At 37.4% G+C, this 19001-nt stretch overlaps 1 protein-coding gene across 1 annotated transcript in view; it reads right to left on the minus strand.

Annotated features, from left to right (window-relative positions):
- The window catches only part of nck2a (NCK adaptor protein 2a), a 63773-nt gene that overhangs the window by 6998 nt on the left and 37774 nt on the right, over positions 1-19001 (minus strand). The window contains exon 2 of the mRNA XM_084121604.1: positions 5253-5494. Within this exon, the coding sequence (XP_083977730.1) occupies positions 5253-5478 (226 nt within the window). The 5' untranslated portion in view covers positions 5479-5494. The remainder of the gene's footprint in view (positions 1-5252; positions 5495-19001) is intronic.

The raw sequence follows: 19001 nt of genomic DNA on the forward strand, positions 1-19001 counted from the left end.
TAATACAAAAACAAAAACTCCCTCATGGCTGTTCCAACACATTAATTTTAACACAGCCAGACAGTATTCTTACACCATTCCACAAAGGCACTCACACAACTGTAGACCCACAAAGCCCTAATTTCTGCTTTTACAAGTTGGCAAAATAACCGTCCATCAACTCACATTTCCGGAAAGCAATCACCACTTTCTCCTTAACCTTTACACCTTCGGTTTATGTCTTCGGTCCAATATAAAAATGACTTCTTAAGAGGCAAAATCATCCAACCATCAATGCTGCAATAATGGTGTTCCCCCTTCCATTATGCTGTGCATTAAGCTCCATACCACAATATTACCCAAATATCTCTTCATTCAATTAAATCCCCATCTATGTGATTAGCTTGGAACTTACCCCACAGTAAACCTGCAGGCTCCATTTGCCATTCATTGAGTCCTGCCTCTAAGGAAATACAATGTTGCACATTAAGAATGTTTTAGACAGGGAGACTGTTCCTATCGTAGCACTACATCCACATAATGCAGTGTTGATATTTTAGAAGGTGATAGAACCACTGATCTATATAAATGACTGGATTGCTCATTGCGTTCTAAACTGCTAACAGGCGGTGAAGCCACTGGAAGAGTGCGAGCGGCCATCTTACTATTCCCTACCGACAGAGGGCATCATTGACTTATAGCCAAAACATTGACCCAAAATAACCCCATTTTCCACGGATTATTCACACATGAATAGTTTTTAAGATATGTATGCACAATGCACATTAATTGATACTTCTAACATTATCTGTAATGTTTATGGTCTTTTCGGGCAGGATTAGCGATATATAGAAATCGATAAGATTTGGGTGTGTCTACTGCACACTGCTGACACATGTAACGGAAACAGATTTCTTTATGTACGTAATTATGCTGGAAATATTAAGCATGAACAAATCTGGGATTATTAGCAGAAACTGATTCGAATATACATTAAATATTCAAAATAATATTTAAGACAATTCCCTATTACTATATTGCACTGAATTGTTTTCAGATCTAAGGTTTACCATGCATCATCTTGCTCGAAACGACAGTATAAATGTTTGGAAATGTCCTTAAATACATAAACACCATTGAATCATTTACAGTTACTGTACAAATACAATCAAGTTATATAACATATTATTTACATAACCACAGTGAATATAATCACAGAATCATTTCGACAATTGTTATACAAATGTTGAGGTGTCCTGTCCGTCAGCTGATCTGATTTTCACTACTGTATAATGAAGATGAATGTAACGTTTAATAAGCAGGGAAAATTCCCGACTTTAAACGTTTAAGATGTTTGCCTTGTAAGAATGTATAGCCTTCCTTCAGATATAAAAACGCAGACTCGTTAGGTAACGTTGTCTCATTAAAATCAGATGATTTCCTATTAATTCAATAGAATGTGAGGCAATATGGCAAAATACCAATATGGTGGCTCGGTTGCTTCACTTTTTATGACATCATGAGCAATCTAGTTCTCTATATATATCAATGGATAGAACCCCCAACAGGATTAGACAAAGGAATTAGCATTTCTTGGTCAAAATGTCTTAATGTGGTTTTAATGTAAACACAGTTGGTTGTTCAAATGCTGAACTTTACTCTTTGAAGTCCATGAGACCCTAGGGTGTCCCATTTGTCAATTTATGGTTCTTAAAGCTTCTCATGAACCTATTTGAGGTCACTATGCACCCTTGATGCATCCTTTTGTGGAATCCACAGCAGACAAAGCAAAAGTCAATAACGAAAGACACTAACCAACTCAAGTTATGTTTAACTTAAATATCTGCCACTGGTTAGACAAACATATGGAGAATCCAAGGAATCAAGGTTTGATGCTGTAACTGCACCAATATGGGCACATCTTTCAAAGCATCTTTCTCCATTGACAGCCATTCAAAAGTATATGCACCAGCCAAGCAACTTTTACTAAAAGGATAGGCCTTTTCAGTCAAGCTAATGTTGCTGCATTGGGCTGGTTTGGGATACCCAAAAACAAATAGAGCTATTAGCACCACAGAGCTACATCCTTTGCACTTTTTTGTTCTCTTGATGGAATGGTTTATTAGGAAATGCCAATTCAAAGCACAACTCTCGTGAGATGCAAGTGGAATGATGGTAGGTGTGAGTTCTGGAACTCGGTGCCAAGAGGAAGTGTGTGTGTGAGGGTACGCTGACAGTTCTTTAGCGAGATCCTCTGATCTTCAAAGAGTGACAGGTTTTGAGCTCAACAGGATGGAGGGAGGGTTTGAGTGCAGGTATCCGTGACAACCACCAATAAGAGGTCCCCTGTGGCCTTTCAGTGGGAATTAATTCCCAATGCAGAATTAACTTAGAAGGTCACTGCCGTATATTCATGACCTTCCTCTTCGAAGATCCTCCTGTAATCTTTCTTTCACAGATTATGGAGGAATACTAATGTAATCATAACTCCAAATCATTTCACAAATTAAGAACAAGTCACTCCCACTACGCTGATCCATCTCTACTGTTCATTATCCCAAGCTGAACGTTTTGCTGTGGATGAACAGATTAAATCTGAATGAGGAGTCTCATTTCAACACTTGCCTAACCTGCTTTAACAGTTCTCCACTGAACCTGCCTGGAATTCACACACATTCACTTACACACAATGGAACACAATGGAAAGGAAGCAGGTAAAATGTAACACTTTTCATGAAAGCTGAATGGTAGCCTACTCCAATTTCATTGGCTGTCACAGGGAAAATGCATTGCGTTTAACAACTTCAGTAGCTATTAAACCTCTCTGCGTCTCTACCCCCTGCAGCAAAGGAGGCATTATCGATTCCCTGCTTCCCGTTGTTCAGAGCTCATTAACAAAATAACAAAATGTTATTCAGAGCTCATTAACTCTTGGTAATCACATATGGGATAAACAAAAGCATAGACGGGGATAAGCATTCTCTAATGTTTTGCATGGTCAGTGCAGTGTGGATGGATTTCCAAATTCTCTTTCCAAACTTTCCAGGTTACATTCTCAACCAGAACCCATGAATTCTTTTCTCCATCTGCAGCACATGAAAATGGAAACGCTAGGCTCAATTTCTTGGCTCTGGCCTAGAAATTGGGATGCACTGGAGCTAGAAATCCATTAATCCTTCACACCTGTAGTGTCTTACCTAAATGTAGGTCCTGAGATGCCCCATGGGAGAACTGATGGATAACTTGCACTTGTGAAAAAAATATTGGCCAGTTATGGAAAATATGATTCTGCACATAACAGATCTAAAAAAAATAATAATAATCTAAGCAAGAGAACACAAAATATAAAAAGCATTTCTGAATATTTCCAAATATAAAGAACAATACATCAATGTTTACTTTGAGGTCTAAACTGTAAAGTGTAACAGAGTATTGAGGATTTTGGTAATGGACAGCAGGGGGCTCCTGACTTCCAATGTCAGGCCCAAGGGCCACGCTGATCTTGAACATGAGATACATTTTTAAACAGTGACAATTTTCAATTATTTTCATTGCTCCTCTCTTAACAAACCATAACAAATCATCAAAAACTTAAGGCAAGTGATTGTTAGATGCTTCACTTGCTCTCAGTGTTGTGATACATATGATATCTAGGGCTGTAATCAACCAAAGAAAATCTTGGTCGACTGAAGTCCTGAAATTTTCGACTAAAAATCGACTAAAAATGACGTTAGGAAAAAAAGCGTTAAATTAATTAGCTGCGCACTGTGCGCAGTACTTGGTAGCCTTGTTTTCTGCCTAAATGAATTAAAAATAAAAATAAAAAACTAGTAGGTTATTTGCAGTATATTAAATCGTTTTTGACCTAATTATTTTGCACTGAAATGAGTCTGACACAAGAGTCTGTCGGCTCTGTCGTTGCATCACGTGCACCAGCGCAATATCATAGCCTATGATTTCCGAAACTAGTGATATCATCACAAGCACTTTTGAGGAATATGCAACATAATTTAGACAATTGTTTTTGTCATATGTAGGCCCTATTATAATAACAGACACTAACGTTATCATTTCAGCCGCTCTGTGCAGCTCAGTTTCGCGGCTGAGACGCGAGACTATTAACTTTTAAAAAAATGCTGCCACACTGCCGATGTCTTTGTTTACATGGTAGAAGAGGACTGACTATGAATTAAACGATCTCACAATTTAATAATATTTCGCAAATCTTCTAGTAGCCTACTTTCTTCAGTCTGTCTCTCTTCTCCTGTGGGTTGGGCTAATCCAAAAGAAGTGAAAACAAAGGGGGGTGTTCTGAAGACAGACTGTTACCTGGGAAACAGGGGTGCTCTGAAAACACCCCCATTAGCAATTACTGCTTTCCACCTGATGAAATGAACGCGTCAACGCGGCAAAACTGATGAAATGAACGCGGCAAAAAATCGACCAATCAGAATTTTGGTCGAGCCAGAACGTATCGACCAAATAATCGACTAATCGACTAAGAGATTACAGCCCTAATGATATCATTAAGACGTTTCATTAGAATGAATGAATGCCGGCCCCGCACGCTGATTTTAGATCAAAGTACCTCAACAATAAATTAAATCATTTTTATAAAGCATAGCACATGCAATCAAAGGCACTCCACTGGTTCAGTTGCTTCCTAAATCGCAGTGTTTGTTTTGTGTTGTTGGCTTGTGCACAACTCGCTGCAAAAAACGACAGTCCCAAGAGTCTTCCTTAGTGCCTTGAGATAACAGATTGAGCGTTAAAGGCATGAAGCTCCGGAGGCGTATGGGGGAAGTAGGGCATGGCAACTGTGAGGGTGTTTCGCACGTCATCTCCTACTGAAGGAATACAAGCTCTAGACCTGCACAAGCTCTTCAGAATGACATTTAGATCCAAACAACACCATTAGCTAATGAGCAGAGCCTTAAATCTGACTGGTCTCCTTTGCAAAAACTAAGGAGATTTAGTCATGAAAATGCCTGTTGTCAAATTCAACACTGAACCAAAACAAGGGAAAGCAAGCCTTTCAATTGTTGACAGATTTCGCTGATTTGGCATGTGCTATGGACATTTAAACTTGGGTTCTGGAGATTTCTGTTTTCTCACTACTTGAGTAGATATTCTACTTGCCTAAATAAAAAATAGCTTCCTGAGGGTGTTGCCAAGATGGCTGCAGAATGAAGAAACTTGCCCTAAAGGGACTTTGCTAGTTCGGCAGGACTGTCAACTGGTGAAAAGCTTCACTGAACTGTGAGACGTCTTACCAAGAGTATCCTTCAGGTTCTTCACAAGTGAGGTTTTCTTCAGACTGTTCTTTCGCTCCACGTAATTAGAGGGGACGTAGCCGGTGCGGTTGGATGCGTTGCGGACTCTCCACCAGGTCTTGGAATCATCCAGCAACCACAGGCGCTCGTTCTTCCGGATGTCCAGTTCCTGGTCTTGCTGAGCCGTGTAGTCCCACTTGGCTATAACAATCACCTCCTCTGTCATCTTTCATCGAGTCCCACTACCAAAAGAGAGAAAGAGAAAGAAATCAATTATGGTAGAACAGCTAACTCCATTACCTGACCAACTATTACAATCATTAAGTGCCAAGGAAAATGTACAGATAAGACTGAAAACCCTTACAAAGGTCTGGACAATATCTTTGCAGTAAGACAGTAAGTCAAGCCCTCTATGACAAATGCATGACTCAGACAAGAGACAGACATGATTACATATGCTCTATTTAACACATCTTAACCCTCAGAGGTCGGAGATCACGCCGGCGTGATCTGCTCGCTTTTTTCCTTATGAGTTGAATTGAGACCCCAAATACTCTTTTGACTTTGATTTTATAAAACAAGTTTCATACATCAATCGATTCTGTTAAATGTGTATTATTTTTGTGTATACTCACAATAAAAACAAAATGTTGTGCTTTTTGCCAAATAAAGAAAAATAATCACGAAGCGAGTTCTGCCTTCTCTCTGTCCGTGTAGTCCATTCTGAAACGCGTCCGAAAATGAATCATAACTCAGCGAATACTTCTCACACAGGCACGTGAGATATGTCTTTATGAAGCTTGAAATCTCCTCTTTTAAATGAAGTAATTTATATAAAAAACAAATGTTTTTAACTCGTGTAATCCCTTTGAAAGCAAGGAGAGGTACCGTTTTTCCTTCTCCCTTCATTATCTCTAAATGAGCTGCAGCCGCCCCGCCCCCGGCGCGATTCACATGTAAATAGTTTACCTGATCTAGTATGCATCGCATACGCCCCCCGATCAATGCCATAAAAACACAGTTTGTTCATCAGACTTCAGACTGATAGTTCATCGCGTTTTGAGTATGACACGCTTCTCCGGTAATAAAGACTCCCTTCAGATGATTCTGGACAGCGAGGAAGAATGCACCTTTTCCTCAGAGGACGAACGGCAGCATTTTGAAGAGCGAATTCCGCCGAGAACACAATTTCGGAGTAAGTTTTACTTAAAAGTCTTTTGTCTTTTATTTTTCGTGTTCGCATTTATGAGGAAAAAACAATATTACGTGACAGTTCTCCATTATGGTCGGGAGCGCTCTAAAAAAAGCACTAAAAGACTTTCAAACTTTCACAGAGACCTCAAAACAGAAAGTACAAATCCTTTCTTTAAAACGAATTTCGTTTTGTATCAATTGTATCTTAATTTTAATAATTTTTTCATTAACAAATTTCCTGGATTTAAAGTAAATATAGGCTAGCAATCACAACATAAGGTGCTTGAACTGGAGATCATCATGAACCAGACCGTATAGCCTACTCGCCTCACATGTCTAAAAAATGTGAAATATATTTACAGAAAGCTGGTTCTAAACAAACCATCCAAAACACTAGCCTACTGCGAAGATCGCGAGTCAATAGCCTATGGTCAACTTCATCTTTGCCAGAAGTTAAATTTAAATCGCGTGTGTGAATGAATGATGATGTTTTAGCAAACTGTATTGCTACTGAGATGAGTAAAAATCGACTGAAATATGCATGCATACATACATATACATAGATAAAATGTAGGCCTATAATCTTTTTTTTTTTTTACAAAGAAAGAGTACACTTGAAATATTGTTGAAATTGTAATTATTGTTGCAATTGTAACCTTTTTAATAAAATAGCAAAACATATTTACAAGATAGATGTAAGCAAAATCTTAAATGGTCAATATAAGTCTTCTAAATATATCTGTTGTCCTTGTATTGTGGCTCAGTCAGTTTCACACCTGAGTGAATGGCTCATCATTATGCAAAGTGGGTGGGACACTGTAATCTAAGGTGTAAACTACTCCTCCCCCTCGCATATTGGCTTTCCAAGCAAAACCTGTTTTACATCAATTTAAATCAATGTATGGTTTTATGTGAACGATAAAGCAAGACTATTTTCACATAATTTTGAAGAAAAAACACTAGGCGAGGACATCCATTAGTCAAAAGTCTTATTGACACATATTTACTATGTGTTTTGTGGCCTTATTTCAGAATTTTTATTTTTTATTTTTTTCAATAACCACGCATAAACATTATTCTCTCAAAAATGAAAACATGTACATACACATGGCTCACATATTATGGTAGCCCTGTTTGTGCTTTATAGAGTGAATTTACACCTTTGCCATTAATATGTTTATAAGCAACTGAAAAAAGCACAAATGTCAGGGCATGTCAGAACATCTCAAGGGCCCCAAAAACAGCCCAGACCCCAGAGGGTTAATCGGCAGGTGAGCTCACACTCCCTCCACCCAACCAATATACCAGCGCGAGTGGGAGAAGACATGACAAACCGGAGGAGTCAAGAAACAAAAGGGAGTTTGGAGGATACAGTAATACTTTAGTTTAACAGGTTAAAGATGACACAAATAGTAAGTCATTTACAGCTTCATTTTTCTGAAAAGTGTAAACACTTTGGCTCTGTGGTGCTATCAAAACATTGCTCTGTTCATTTGAGAATCCCAGCCAGCGTTTCCCATACAATAATGTAACTCACTGCTTAACAATCATAGTATAATTAATTGTTGGAGAAATTAACTAGCTAGTCACAAAAGTTTCTTGAAATTGTGGTAACTTCGAACCATCTGTTCAAACCATGTTCACTTCTTTCATTATCTTGACAAACTAATTCACATAAAATGAAATTTATATTGTCCCTATCTTTCATTCTGTAAAATGACCTTGTTTATATTGTATTCTCTTTCACTTTGGGTTTTAAATGTGATTATTAGTATATTCAATACAAATATCTATAATGTTAACCTTTGTCTCACTATGTCCTGTCTGAAAGGCTAATAAATTTTTTTATTTTTAATAGAAAATATAAAAATAGATAGATTGTCCCAAATTATACACTATGCAATATGTATTATGTACTCTTACTATCTAGTGTATGAATTTACAATAGCCTAAGTTTAAAAAAAAAAAATTTATATAACATCAGAGCCTTTCCTTCTCCAATACGCAAGAAATCTGCGACAGTGCATGAAGTGTCCAAAATTCCACATTAATTAGATGCATCACCCAAATTTTTTAGGGTAAACACACTTTGCGCACTGTTCATAATACAAAATGGCATAGAATAGTGCACAAGTACATGAATTGGGACACACGTATAGATTGTACTAAATATTTGCTTTGAATTAAACTATGTTGCTAATGACAGAACTTGCGACCATAGTTGGCAAACAATGCTTTTGCCAGCTCGATACACCAACAGAAGCTAGCAGAAAGGGTTAACTTGCTTGAAAACATTATTTTTGTAATTCCGTTCTGTAATTTGTAAGTCAGTGGCAAAAACATAATTACACGTCACCTCAAGTTTAGATATAGATTGTTGATAAATCGTGAAAGACTGACTGACAATATTAGGATCAGCAAATCATAACCATGCTTGCTTGAATATTTGCCTCCCTTAGACTAACAAAGCACAATTTCTTCTTTGGTGAATTTTTTGTGTATATAATAATTCATTTGATTCCAACACATACATGTATGCATTATATCACATTAATGGCATTATATTCTGTTCTGTCTTGACCATTAAAAACCTATATTGGTTCACCGCTAAAAATTATATACATTAAATCACATTACATTAAACAGTGAAACCGGATATATATAAATACAGCTGACAACAGCACTAACAAGCCTAAAAAACAGAGCAAACAATGAATCTTAAGACTAAGAGAGTGGGAGTAATAAAATGCAAGTGATAAAGGGAAAGCGATATAGGCAGAAAAGTGTTTTCGCTCAGAGTCGCGAAGGTTAAGCCACTTAATCCATGCCATTGGTCTCATTAAATAAAGAGCTAAACCTTCAAACAGAAAAGCCATTAAAAATGACTGAGACTGTCAAAGGCTGAGCAGAAGTTTTCAAAATACATGGAGTGTTCTTGTTCCTCTGAGCAAAATGACAGAAATGATAGTAGGCAATTGCTAAACCCATAAATGAATAAGTAGGCGGGTTTATTGGCATGGCCAATTTTAAACGGCTTGCCTGAGACGTGAGGGAGAGTTGCCGAAGGATTAAATATGCACTGAATAGTAATGGACTGATTAAGTATTGATGGTGTTTCAGGAAAGCGCACTTAAAGCTCTGTGCTCCTGCTGCGAGAGGCTTCAGGCACGGGTACTAAGTCAGATGCACAGCCATTAGAAGGAAAGGGCAGACCTAGTGAGCCTGAGAGTGTATGCGCATGTGGGTGTGTATGTGTGAGCAACAGCTTTCATTTCACGCTTTGCCTACAACGCTCAAGTGTTCCAGATCCCATATGCAAAGCTTTCAGGTTTCTGAATTCTGTTGTGAGTCTATTTCTATTGTCTAGCTACGTTTTTCTCCCGGTATATACAGGGTCTTCATGATAGCAATAAGACCCTAGACTATAGAATAAACAGACTTTCCCTTGAAATAAATATTGGCTGTAGTGTGTGTCAGCACAGGACTTCAGGTCCTGCATGATCTCCATGTAACTGTCCTCGGAAGGTTGCTACAGTGTTTCATTTGCTTTGACAAAGCGAAGTCGTAGCTCAGCCTCAGGCAGCACACCAGCTGAACGCCCACAGAACGTCCACTGACCGTCTGATGCATATTGCACATAAAACTGGCAAATACTGCACAATTGTTCAAACTGCAAGTAAAAACAAGACAAACTGTGGTTCAGATGGTCCCTTTCTCTCTGAATGGGAGGTTCTTGGCCAGAACAAGCTGCAATGTGGACCAGACCTTATGCCCAAGTCTGGCTACACAAGACTAATGAATTATTAGTATTTTTTATTATTAGTCAATTAATGAATTAACCCATGAATTATGGGCTTAAAACTAAAATGCAAATAAACCACCAAAGTTTTGAGAGTTACTTCACAAGCATTTCACCTTTTCATTTGATAAAAACTATCGTCATATCATCATATACTGTACATACAGAAACTCAAAGGTCTTCACTACAACTCGTCAAAATAAAAATGTAGGTTTGACTTGAAGAAACTGTGACAGAAATACTATTGCAAAGCAGAATAATCATCAAATTATTAAATTGTTAATGTTTTATGCCTTCATTTGATTACCACCGTTTTTGATGATAATTTCGATCAAATCGTAAATCCAGAAGAAAAACAACAACAAAATTCTGAAAAAAATAAAACATTTCATAGGGTCCTATTATTGTAAAAAAAAAAAAAAAAAACTATTCATAAATTATTAAATTGTTAATGTTTTGTGATTTCAATTAATTAGACATGTTTTTAATTACTACCATTTAATTTAAACATTAAAATGGAGGGGAAAAAAACTGATTTGGGGAAAAATCAAAAATATTTCACAAGGCCCTATTTTACCTTTGTTTTATTTCTTTAATGAGGCGGCAATTCTAATATTAACTCCCATCACACCGCAGCATATAACTCAAGAGATGCCTGCCGCACACAATTACACCACATAAAGGATTTCATTACCTCTGGTGAGATGAGTATCTATCCACGCTGGGCTGTATTTCATAAATGCAAATATGGCAGCTCGAAGGCAGAGATCGTTTTCTTTAAAAGTGGTCGTTAAATGACAGTTCAATTAGGAAAGAGGCTGGCTAAGACAGCGCAGCAGCTGGATAGAAATGTCCCCGTGCTTTAAATCAGTCATTCCACTCTGCTGGCTGCGAGCTTCAGGTTCAGAAGGTTACCAGAAGTGTGTGACCTCACTCGCCATGATTCAGTACAGGGTGGGAAAGAGAGCCACGGGGAACAAGGAGCTGCTAAACGGGATTCTCTATCCGGCATACAGAGGGAAGGACTGGAGATAAAGGCGGGAAGAGCAGGCCAAAGCTTGTCACTGAACACTGTCAGAGAAAGCAGACAGGTAAGAGAGGGAAAGATGGAATTGACATGGCAATAGGGATCAATACAAAAATGAGTATCTATTTACAAAAATAACTGGAAATAATATATATATATTAGTACAGTTAAAAAAAATATTCTGATAAAAAAATATGTAAAATAAACATTTAAAATTAGATATTAACTTCTTGATTTTGCAATCTTAGTATAGACTTTCAAAAATAAAGACATTTTGGAAAATATAAATACATGAAAATAAAAAGATGAGTAAAAAGGAAGTCATTACTGTAACCACCAGTGCACTCAATCTAGTAAATCTGTGGATATTCAACTATTCAACATATATTAGCCATATTCAAATAAAGACGCTGATGATGATCATTTAAAAAATGGCAATATATCGGCAATGGCAATATAGGCTATTGTTCGACCACCAATCATAATTTTAAATGCATAATGCATTCAGTTACTCTTTAGGGAGAAACAGAAATCTTATAAAAAAATTATATGTAAGGAATGGGCCAGAATGGTTACCTAATCAGCTAGTCATCCAACAATTGACTTAGTAAGTCAATTACTTCAATTTTTGGTGGTGGTGCAATGCAAATTTGAAGTTCTCAATCAGGGGGCCTCAAACGATGACTTAAAATTATATTTAAAAAAGTAATAATTCAAATGTATTTAAAATGCTAAACACACACACATACACACAATAAATACATACATGCATTGCATACATAAATAAACGGCAAATTTATTAATAAATGTATCAACATTTCCAGTTTTTGTATGAAAACAATCGGTGCTGTCATAATTACAATAGAAACACCAGAGGAAACATCTTTGAATATTATATTGGGCTTCAAGTTAAAAGGTTGAGAACCTCTGATTTAATGCGAGACACTCATAACATGATTAAGATATGTAACTGCTCATAAAGTGTGCAGCTATTGTACAGTCTTCTTAAATAATCTCAACTAAAGCACTGCTGCTACAGACATATACAGTACAAATTATGTAGAGTACAAGACTAGTCGACTGATTTTGTTAAACATCTCATTGGAATTTGAGTGAAAGACACAGATTAAGTTATTTGTGTGTTAAAAAATATTTAAGGGTTCACAAAACCCTATTTACAACTTTATGCGTGAAATGCCAGCTGTGCCGAACAGTAGCACATTATCATCCATGTCAGATACCAGCATTTGCGATGGTTTTATCACCAACATGACAAAACAATACTAAATGTGCAAGAATAAATGACATTGCATGCAGAATATTCTGGTGCAGTGAGAACAGACATCAGAAAAACTTTCACATTTCCACAAAATGTTTTGTCTACCATCTGCTGAGATAAAATCAACAACACCATTTGAAAAAAAACTGTTTGTAGAAAAAGAAATGCGTGACAGATTTATGGATACCAGCTTCTGATATAATCGCACATCTACTAGACACTGCATTTCTATCATCGCTCGTTGTTTCTACGAATCAGAGTAGAATCACGGCCGTTGTGTCGGAGGACACTGTTAAAGGTCGTCCGTCCATCTCTTTCCCCTCTCTCCTCTTAAGTATCTGTCCCGGCAGCGCGGTGATAGATGACACTCGTTTGGCTAATCGGAGCCCCGCCCCCTGTAATATCCACACATCTTAGCCCACCTCCTTCATAATCAAGGCTGTTAAGAAGAACGATGGCTCTGCCGCGGGAAAGCAGATCAATCCTCAAGGCTTGGCGTTCACTCAGATGCCGGAAAGCTGCTTGGTAATGATCAATCTTTCCCAGCTCAGTGTCAGCTTACGCTCACTTACACATACGCATGGGAGAAGCCTTTCAACCAAAATGAGGCAATTAGCCGTTATAAACATTTCTCGCCACAAGCAGAAAATCACTCATACTCCACTTCAGATCTTACGTCCGGCAGCCATGATGTCTTAGTGTACAATGTTTGTGAAGACAAGAAGAGAAGGAAGCCACTCTCTGACCTTGAATTGATCTATCCTCAGCCAAGATGAGTTCCCATAGTCCAGAAGCACTTAGCACTCTGAGCCCTGCTCTCGAGGGAGAAAAAGCATTTAATACGACTAATACATCCGCTAGGCAAACGTCCAGCTAACATTCGCTTGACCCAACTAAACATCTCTCACACGCAAAGCAGATGTCAAATATCTGGCTAAAATATATTCACTGCCCTTTTTTAAAATAAAGCTTCCTAAAAGGTGTTTTTTTGCAGCAATGCCATTGAAGAACCATTTTGGGCTCCCAAAAGAACCTTTTTAGATAGAGGGATGAAACTCTAAATGTGCTGTTCTTCTTAGTTGGTAAAACATATGTGTTGAAACAGCCAATAATAAAGAGTGACATTCTCATATTCATTTGTTAATCATAATTTACAGATTTCTTGACTCCACATCAATTTTGCATTTAATATCTCAATACTTATGGAGGGCACAATGCATCATTTTTAGGGTTTTATTGAGCTGAAGCCATGCTTTTTGTATTCTATACAAATAAATGAAAGTCAAATTCAAGTCATTCTCTCCAAAGTCTCAATTGGTTGTACTAGAAAGCGAAAAGATGACAAAAAATTATGAACAAATGGAAAACGTTGCTTCAGTATCCTGGGGAGAAAAGAAAGAAAGAAAGAATAAGATCAAGAAGAAAGAGAGCACAAGATAAATCAAGAAAGAGGACGTTGTAGATGTACCATTACTTTCCAAAAATCCAGCTGGCCTGGCTTTCCCCCTCAAGTGGGAATTTTGAGTGGGAATTAAAGAAAGGGTTCGGTCCGGCTGAATCAGCACTCTTTAGAGACTCTCTCGAGCTTTATACACAGCACAAAAACACTGGGAAAAGGGGAAAAGAGGGAGCACAAGTAAAGAGAGAGATGACAAAAAGAAGGCCCACCGGATTCTTCAGTACAGAGATCAAGAATGAATCTACCAATCATCTATTTTACGCTTTCCTGGCCTCTTTTGGATTCCTGTCATGTCTGTAGCAACTGGCACATTCATCTCCCTCCAGCAAACATCTCTGGCACTAACACAGACACATTCAGAAGTAGGCTCAAGAATTAAGCTAATGTTGTGGAGTGTGCAGAAGGGGACCGAGTAAATTTGTCAGAAATCAGGTCAGGACCTTTAAAAGGCAGATACATGTGTTTTCCCATTGCTGGTGTTAATGATTAGTCTGAACCACCAGTAAACACAACACACACCTCTACCAGGGAATGAACTTTCACACACACATACCGACCGGGTGATCTCAAAAACACAAGACATTACATCATACAACAGTGAGAAATGGATGAGCAGCTTAAAATAGAAAGTGGTAAGAAGGAATCAAGTTTGACAGCGACATGGCGAGACCAGTTTCAAACCGGTTATTTGTGAAAATGAGAGACTAGGAAGATGATGAAACGTCAGTAGACTGTCAACAGCAGTTATGCTAAAGGATGACTTAACTTGTGATATTTTACATATGGACAAAGCAACTACTTGAATCTGTATTCAAAATAAAGGTGAAAATGTCTAATATTTGAGAGACTTACAGTAAAAAGCACATATGGAACTTTACAATTTATAAATTAGCCTAAATATTTTTAAAACAGTTAGTTATAATCATGGATGCTCATTGATCGATGCAGCGTTCCAATCCGGCTAAGATACACATTTAAAATGTACAGTCTATATACTGTATCTGTATATACATAAAATAGTTACAAATTGCCATGAGAATGTGTATTATTATCAGCAAATTAAAGTTACAATACCATTTATTGATACTGATCTAAAATTTTGATTGTCGTACCACTAATAACAGATTCACCAGTTCTGTTATGTTAAATATGTCACATTTATTGTTTCAGCTAATATCCAAAGCAAATAAAAAGCATCCTAAAGTCCAAACTCCAATACAGTGGGCTATGCTTGCGGTGACTCACGCTGTAATGTCTCTGATGGGGTTAGCGGTTGCTCTTCTTCAGTTAAAGCAATAAAAAGAAAATTAATGACTGTTTGACTGCTTGGTGACATCATAGCAGCTTTCACGCAAAAGCATATGGCTAATGGTGAACAGATTTCCAATAAGGTCCCACTCTCCTTATAAACATTTGATCACAAGAGAAAAAAAGAAATAAATAATTTCAGTGACTGATTAAACCACATTACTAAGCAAAACCTTAGAAAATAATACAGCACATGACTTGCAGCAGGTCCCAAGGTGATGTGATTGTATGCTACACTTCATGTATAGCTTACACTAAAAAAAATAGCAACCTTGTTTGTGTCACAACCGGATCAGGAAAGTTTCTGTCATCGCTTTGCATAATGAGGGTGATCTGAATTAAGATTCTGAGTGCAGTGAAAAAGCATTGGTTGTCTTTGATGTCATTCTTCTACTTTGTTCCAGCAATGCTTTTTCCACAAATGAATTCGGCATTGTTCAGCAAACAATCTTTCCATTGTTTAACATGCATCTCAGACCTCTGAGTAATAATCTAAAGAACCCGCTGATCCTGAAATGACCCCTGAACCCTGACCAATAGCTTAAAGAAAAAACCCACACAAATATTCACCAGTCGTAAGAAAATCTTGACTTTCATTTGAATACTTTTGAAGTTCGAAAAACCATCAAAGATCATCTATTATTCAAAATCTATGAATAGGCCTAAATATTATGCATTTTAGGGATGTGCAAAATTACATATTTTTAATATCAACCAGCTGGTGGGTTGTCTGAATGATTACTCGACTACAAGGACTTAAAGCGGTGGTACTTTTCAACTGGTTTGGCAGTGGGACCCACATTTTCCGTGGTCATTAAGCCACAACCCACATTTTTAGGAATCTAAATCAATCAAATTTGTTTCTCAAAAGTCATTGAGACACACACAAGTACCATCCCACTTCACTTAACATTCACATAAATTGTAAGAATATCACACACACTGATAAATTATACGGTTAGCAAGTTAGTATGAGTCACCACAGTCATCAAAAATATTACAAATAACACAAAGTGAAAATGTTAAGGGGTTAAGGTTATGGAAACTAGTTACCATGGTAAATAAAACACAGAATGCACGGAATAATGACACGACAACATCACATCTGACCGCAGATACTGAATTAGGCAATGTTGTCTTCTCAGGCACTTTAAGTGCGTCTGACAGAAGAGTCAACTGCTAAAAGTCTTGCATCAGAAAAACATTTGGAATTTAAAAAAAAAAAATGTTTCCTTGAATGCACACTCCGCGATCACATATAATGGTCATGCGACCCAACTCACCAATTGAGAAACACTGACCTAAAGAAACCGAACAATTAGGCTGGTTTGGAGTTCACCTGACCCAGATGAGACAAGCTTCTGTTTTTCAGCACAGCAGGATGGGGTGAAACGGAAAGGAACAGAATGCAGGATGTCTCAACACACGTTTTTTTTTTTAAACGTCAAACTAGAGCCGTACGATTAATCTTTAAAAGATCACAATCTCGATTCAAACAGTTACACATGATCTCATTCCTAAATGACAACGATTCGGCCATGTCTATTAAACCTTTGACAAAATCACATTCACAGGTTAGAAATATTCAAATCACAGAAGTACTGGGATAAAAGTTTAAAGTTCGGATAGAAAGTGATATCTATGGAAGGAAGCGATTGTATTGATTGTTCAGTACATTGTTATGACACCAGGTGGCCACAAGTGACTGTTAATAATGTATTTGTCATTGAATCATGCATATAAGAGAATCGTTCATAAAGCCGATTCATCCAGTAATGAAACAAGCCAAGTATTTATGAGTGAGTCATAGAATCTTTTTTTTTGTCAGAACCCCTGAAGAATTGTGATCTCTATTTGAAACAAAACATGTGATTCTCAGTTTATCCAAAATCGTGAAGCTCTATGTCAAACAATTTATAACTTCCCAAGGCATTTAAAATGCAAGATACGTCAAAAAAAATAAAATAAAAAAATAATTCTAATTAAGCCCACACCTCTAAAAGAAAATCTAAAACTAAATCAACCTCACAAATCAGCTAGTCAATTTTTGGATCACATGTTGACCATCTTGACCCATCCCTTATGCATTTATTTTAAAAAAAAATGTTCACCAGACTAAAATATAATGACCACCAACTCTGTGCTTGTATGACCAAATATAGGACTATGAAACAAAAACATAAAAGGCTCCACATCTCATACAGAAGCCACTTTCAAACCAAGCAGTTTTTGGTTGGTCGACACAGCAAATTAGCAGGCCAATCTTGAGTTGAACCCGTAGCAAAATCTGTTTGGGAAAATCTTTCGCCCTCACTTGAGATTCCAGATCGAGTTAATTCATTGAAACGGCTGGATTTTGTCAGTAAAAATTCACAGAAAAACGGTAAATGTGACCACAGATTAAGATGACAATTAAACATCAGACACTTGTTTCCTGGGATACACATGAACACTGCCATTCCTTACGCCACACAGGAATGTGGGTAACCTCCATGTATGTCAGGTCTGACAGCTCTCACGCTCATCTCCCCAGGACAGACAGATCACCGTGCAACACAGATCTCCTTTCCCGTGCTAAGCATTCTCACTCAGCCTTTTCCTTTCTTTCTCCTCTCCTTCATAAGGCCATTGTTTGCAGGTTTCTATGGATGCAGTGGCCAAACCCTCTCTGTAGCGAGGGACAGACAGGCGGACGGGTGTCTGGGGCTGAACAGAGAGAGGAGACTGAAGCCCACACAAACTGAAACAAAAGGGTTTGCCATGCCCAGCACACCAGGGATGCACTGAACAGGTGGTCCTGAATGGCAAATCGCATAGTTTGGATTCCTTTTCCAAAATGCTTGCCCGCTCTCTAAAAATCAGGAAAACTGTTAATCGTTTATTTTCTCATCAGTGCTTTTAGAGGTGGGCGCTATAAGCATATATAATGATATGAGTATTTTCAAATGACAGTTATGGCAGGATATATCACAGTATAGTTAATTTTGCTGGAAATTCAATGGGAAAAAATATACTACCGTTCAAAAGTTTGTCATCATCAGTAAGATTATTTGAATGTTTTTGAATGAAGTACCTTATGCTCACCAGGGCTGCATTCATTTGACCAAGAGTACATTAAAACAGCAATATTGTGAAATATTATTACAATTTAAAATAACACTTTGCAGTTTTATTTTAAAATGTAATTATTTTACAGTAATTGCAAAGCTTATTTTTCACCATCATTATTCCAGTCTTCAGTGTCACATGATCCTCCGGAAATCCTAAGATGCTGATTTTGGGCATTTATTATCATTAGCCTATATCAATGCTAAACAGTTGTGATGCTTAATATTTGTGTGGAAACCATGACCCTTTTTTCCAAGTTTTTTCAATAAATAGAAAGTTCAAAAGAACAGCATTTATTTGAAATACAAATCTTTTGTAACATTATAAAATGTCCATACTTTTGAACTATAGTGTATAGGATATCATGCCATGCTTTAAAACAAGATAATAAGATGACACTAACTTTCCCTTATTCAACTTCTTGTGTCTCTTGGTTTTGCTCTTCTGAGATTCCTACACTTCCTTCAAACAACTCATAATTCCCTCTCATGCTGCTTGTTTGGTTGGTTGCTCCTCAGAATGAGGTTATTTATTTTATTTTATTTTCCTGTTTGTGAGCTCAACAATATTCCCAC

Source organism: Abramis brama (assembly GCF_963993115.1).
Source record: "Abramis brama genome assembly, chromosome: 8".
Taxonomy (NCBI): Eukaryota; Metazoa; Chordata; class Actinopteri; order Cypriniformes; family Leuciscidae; genus Abramis; species Abramis brama.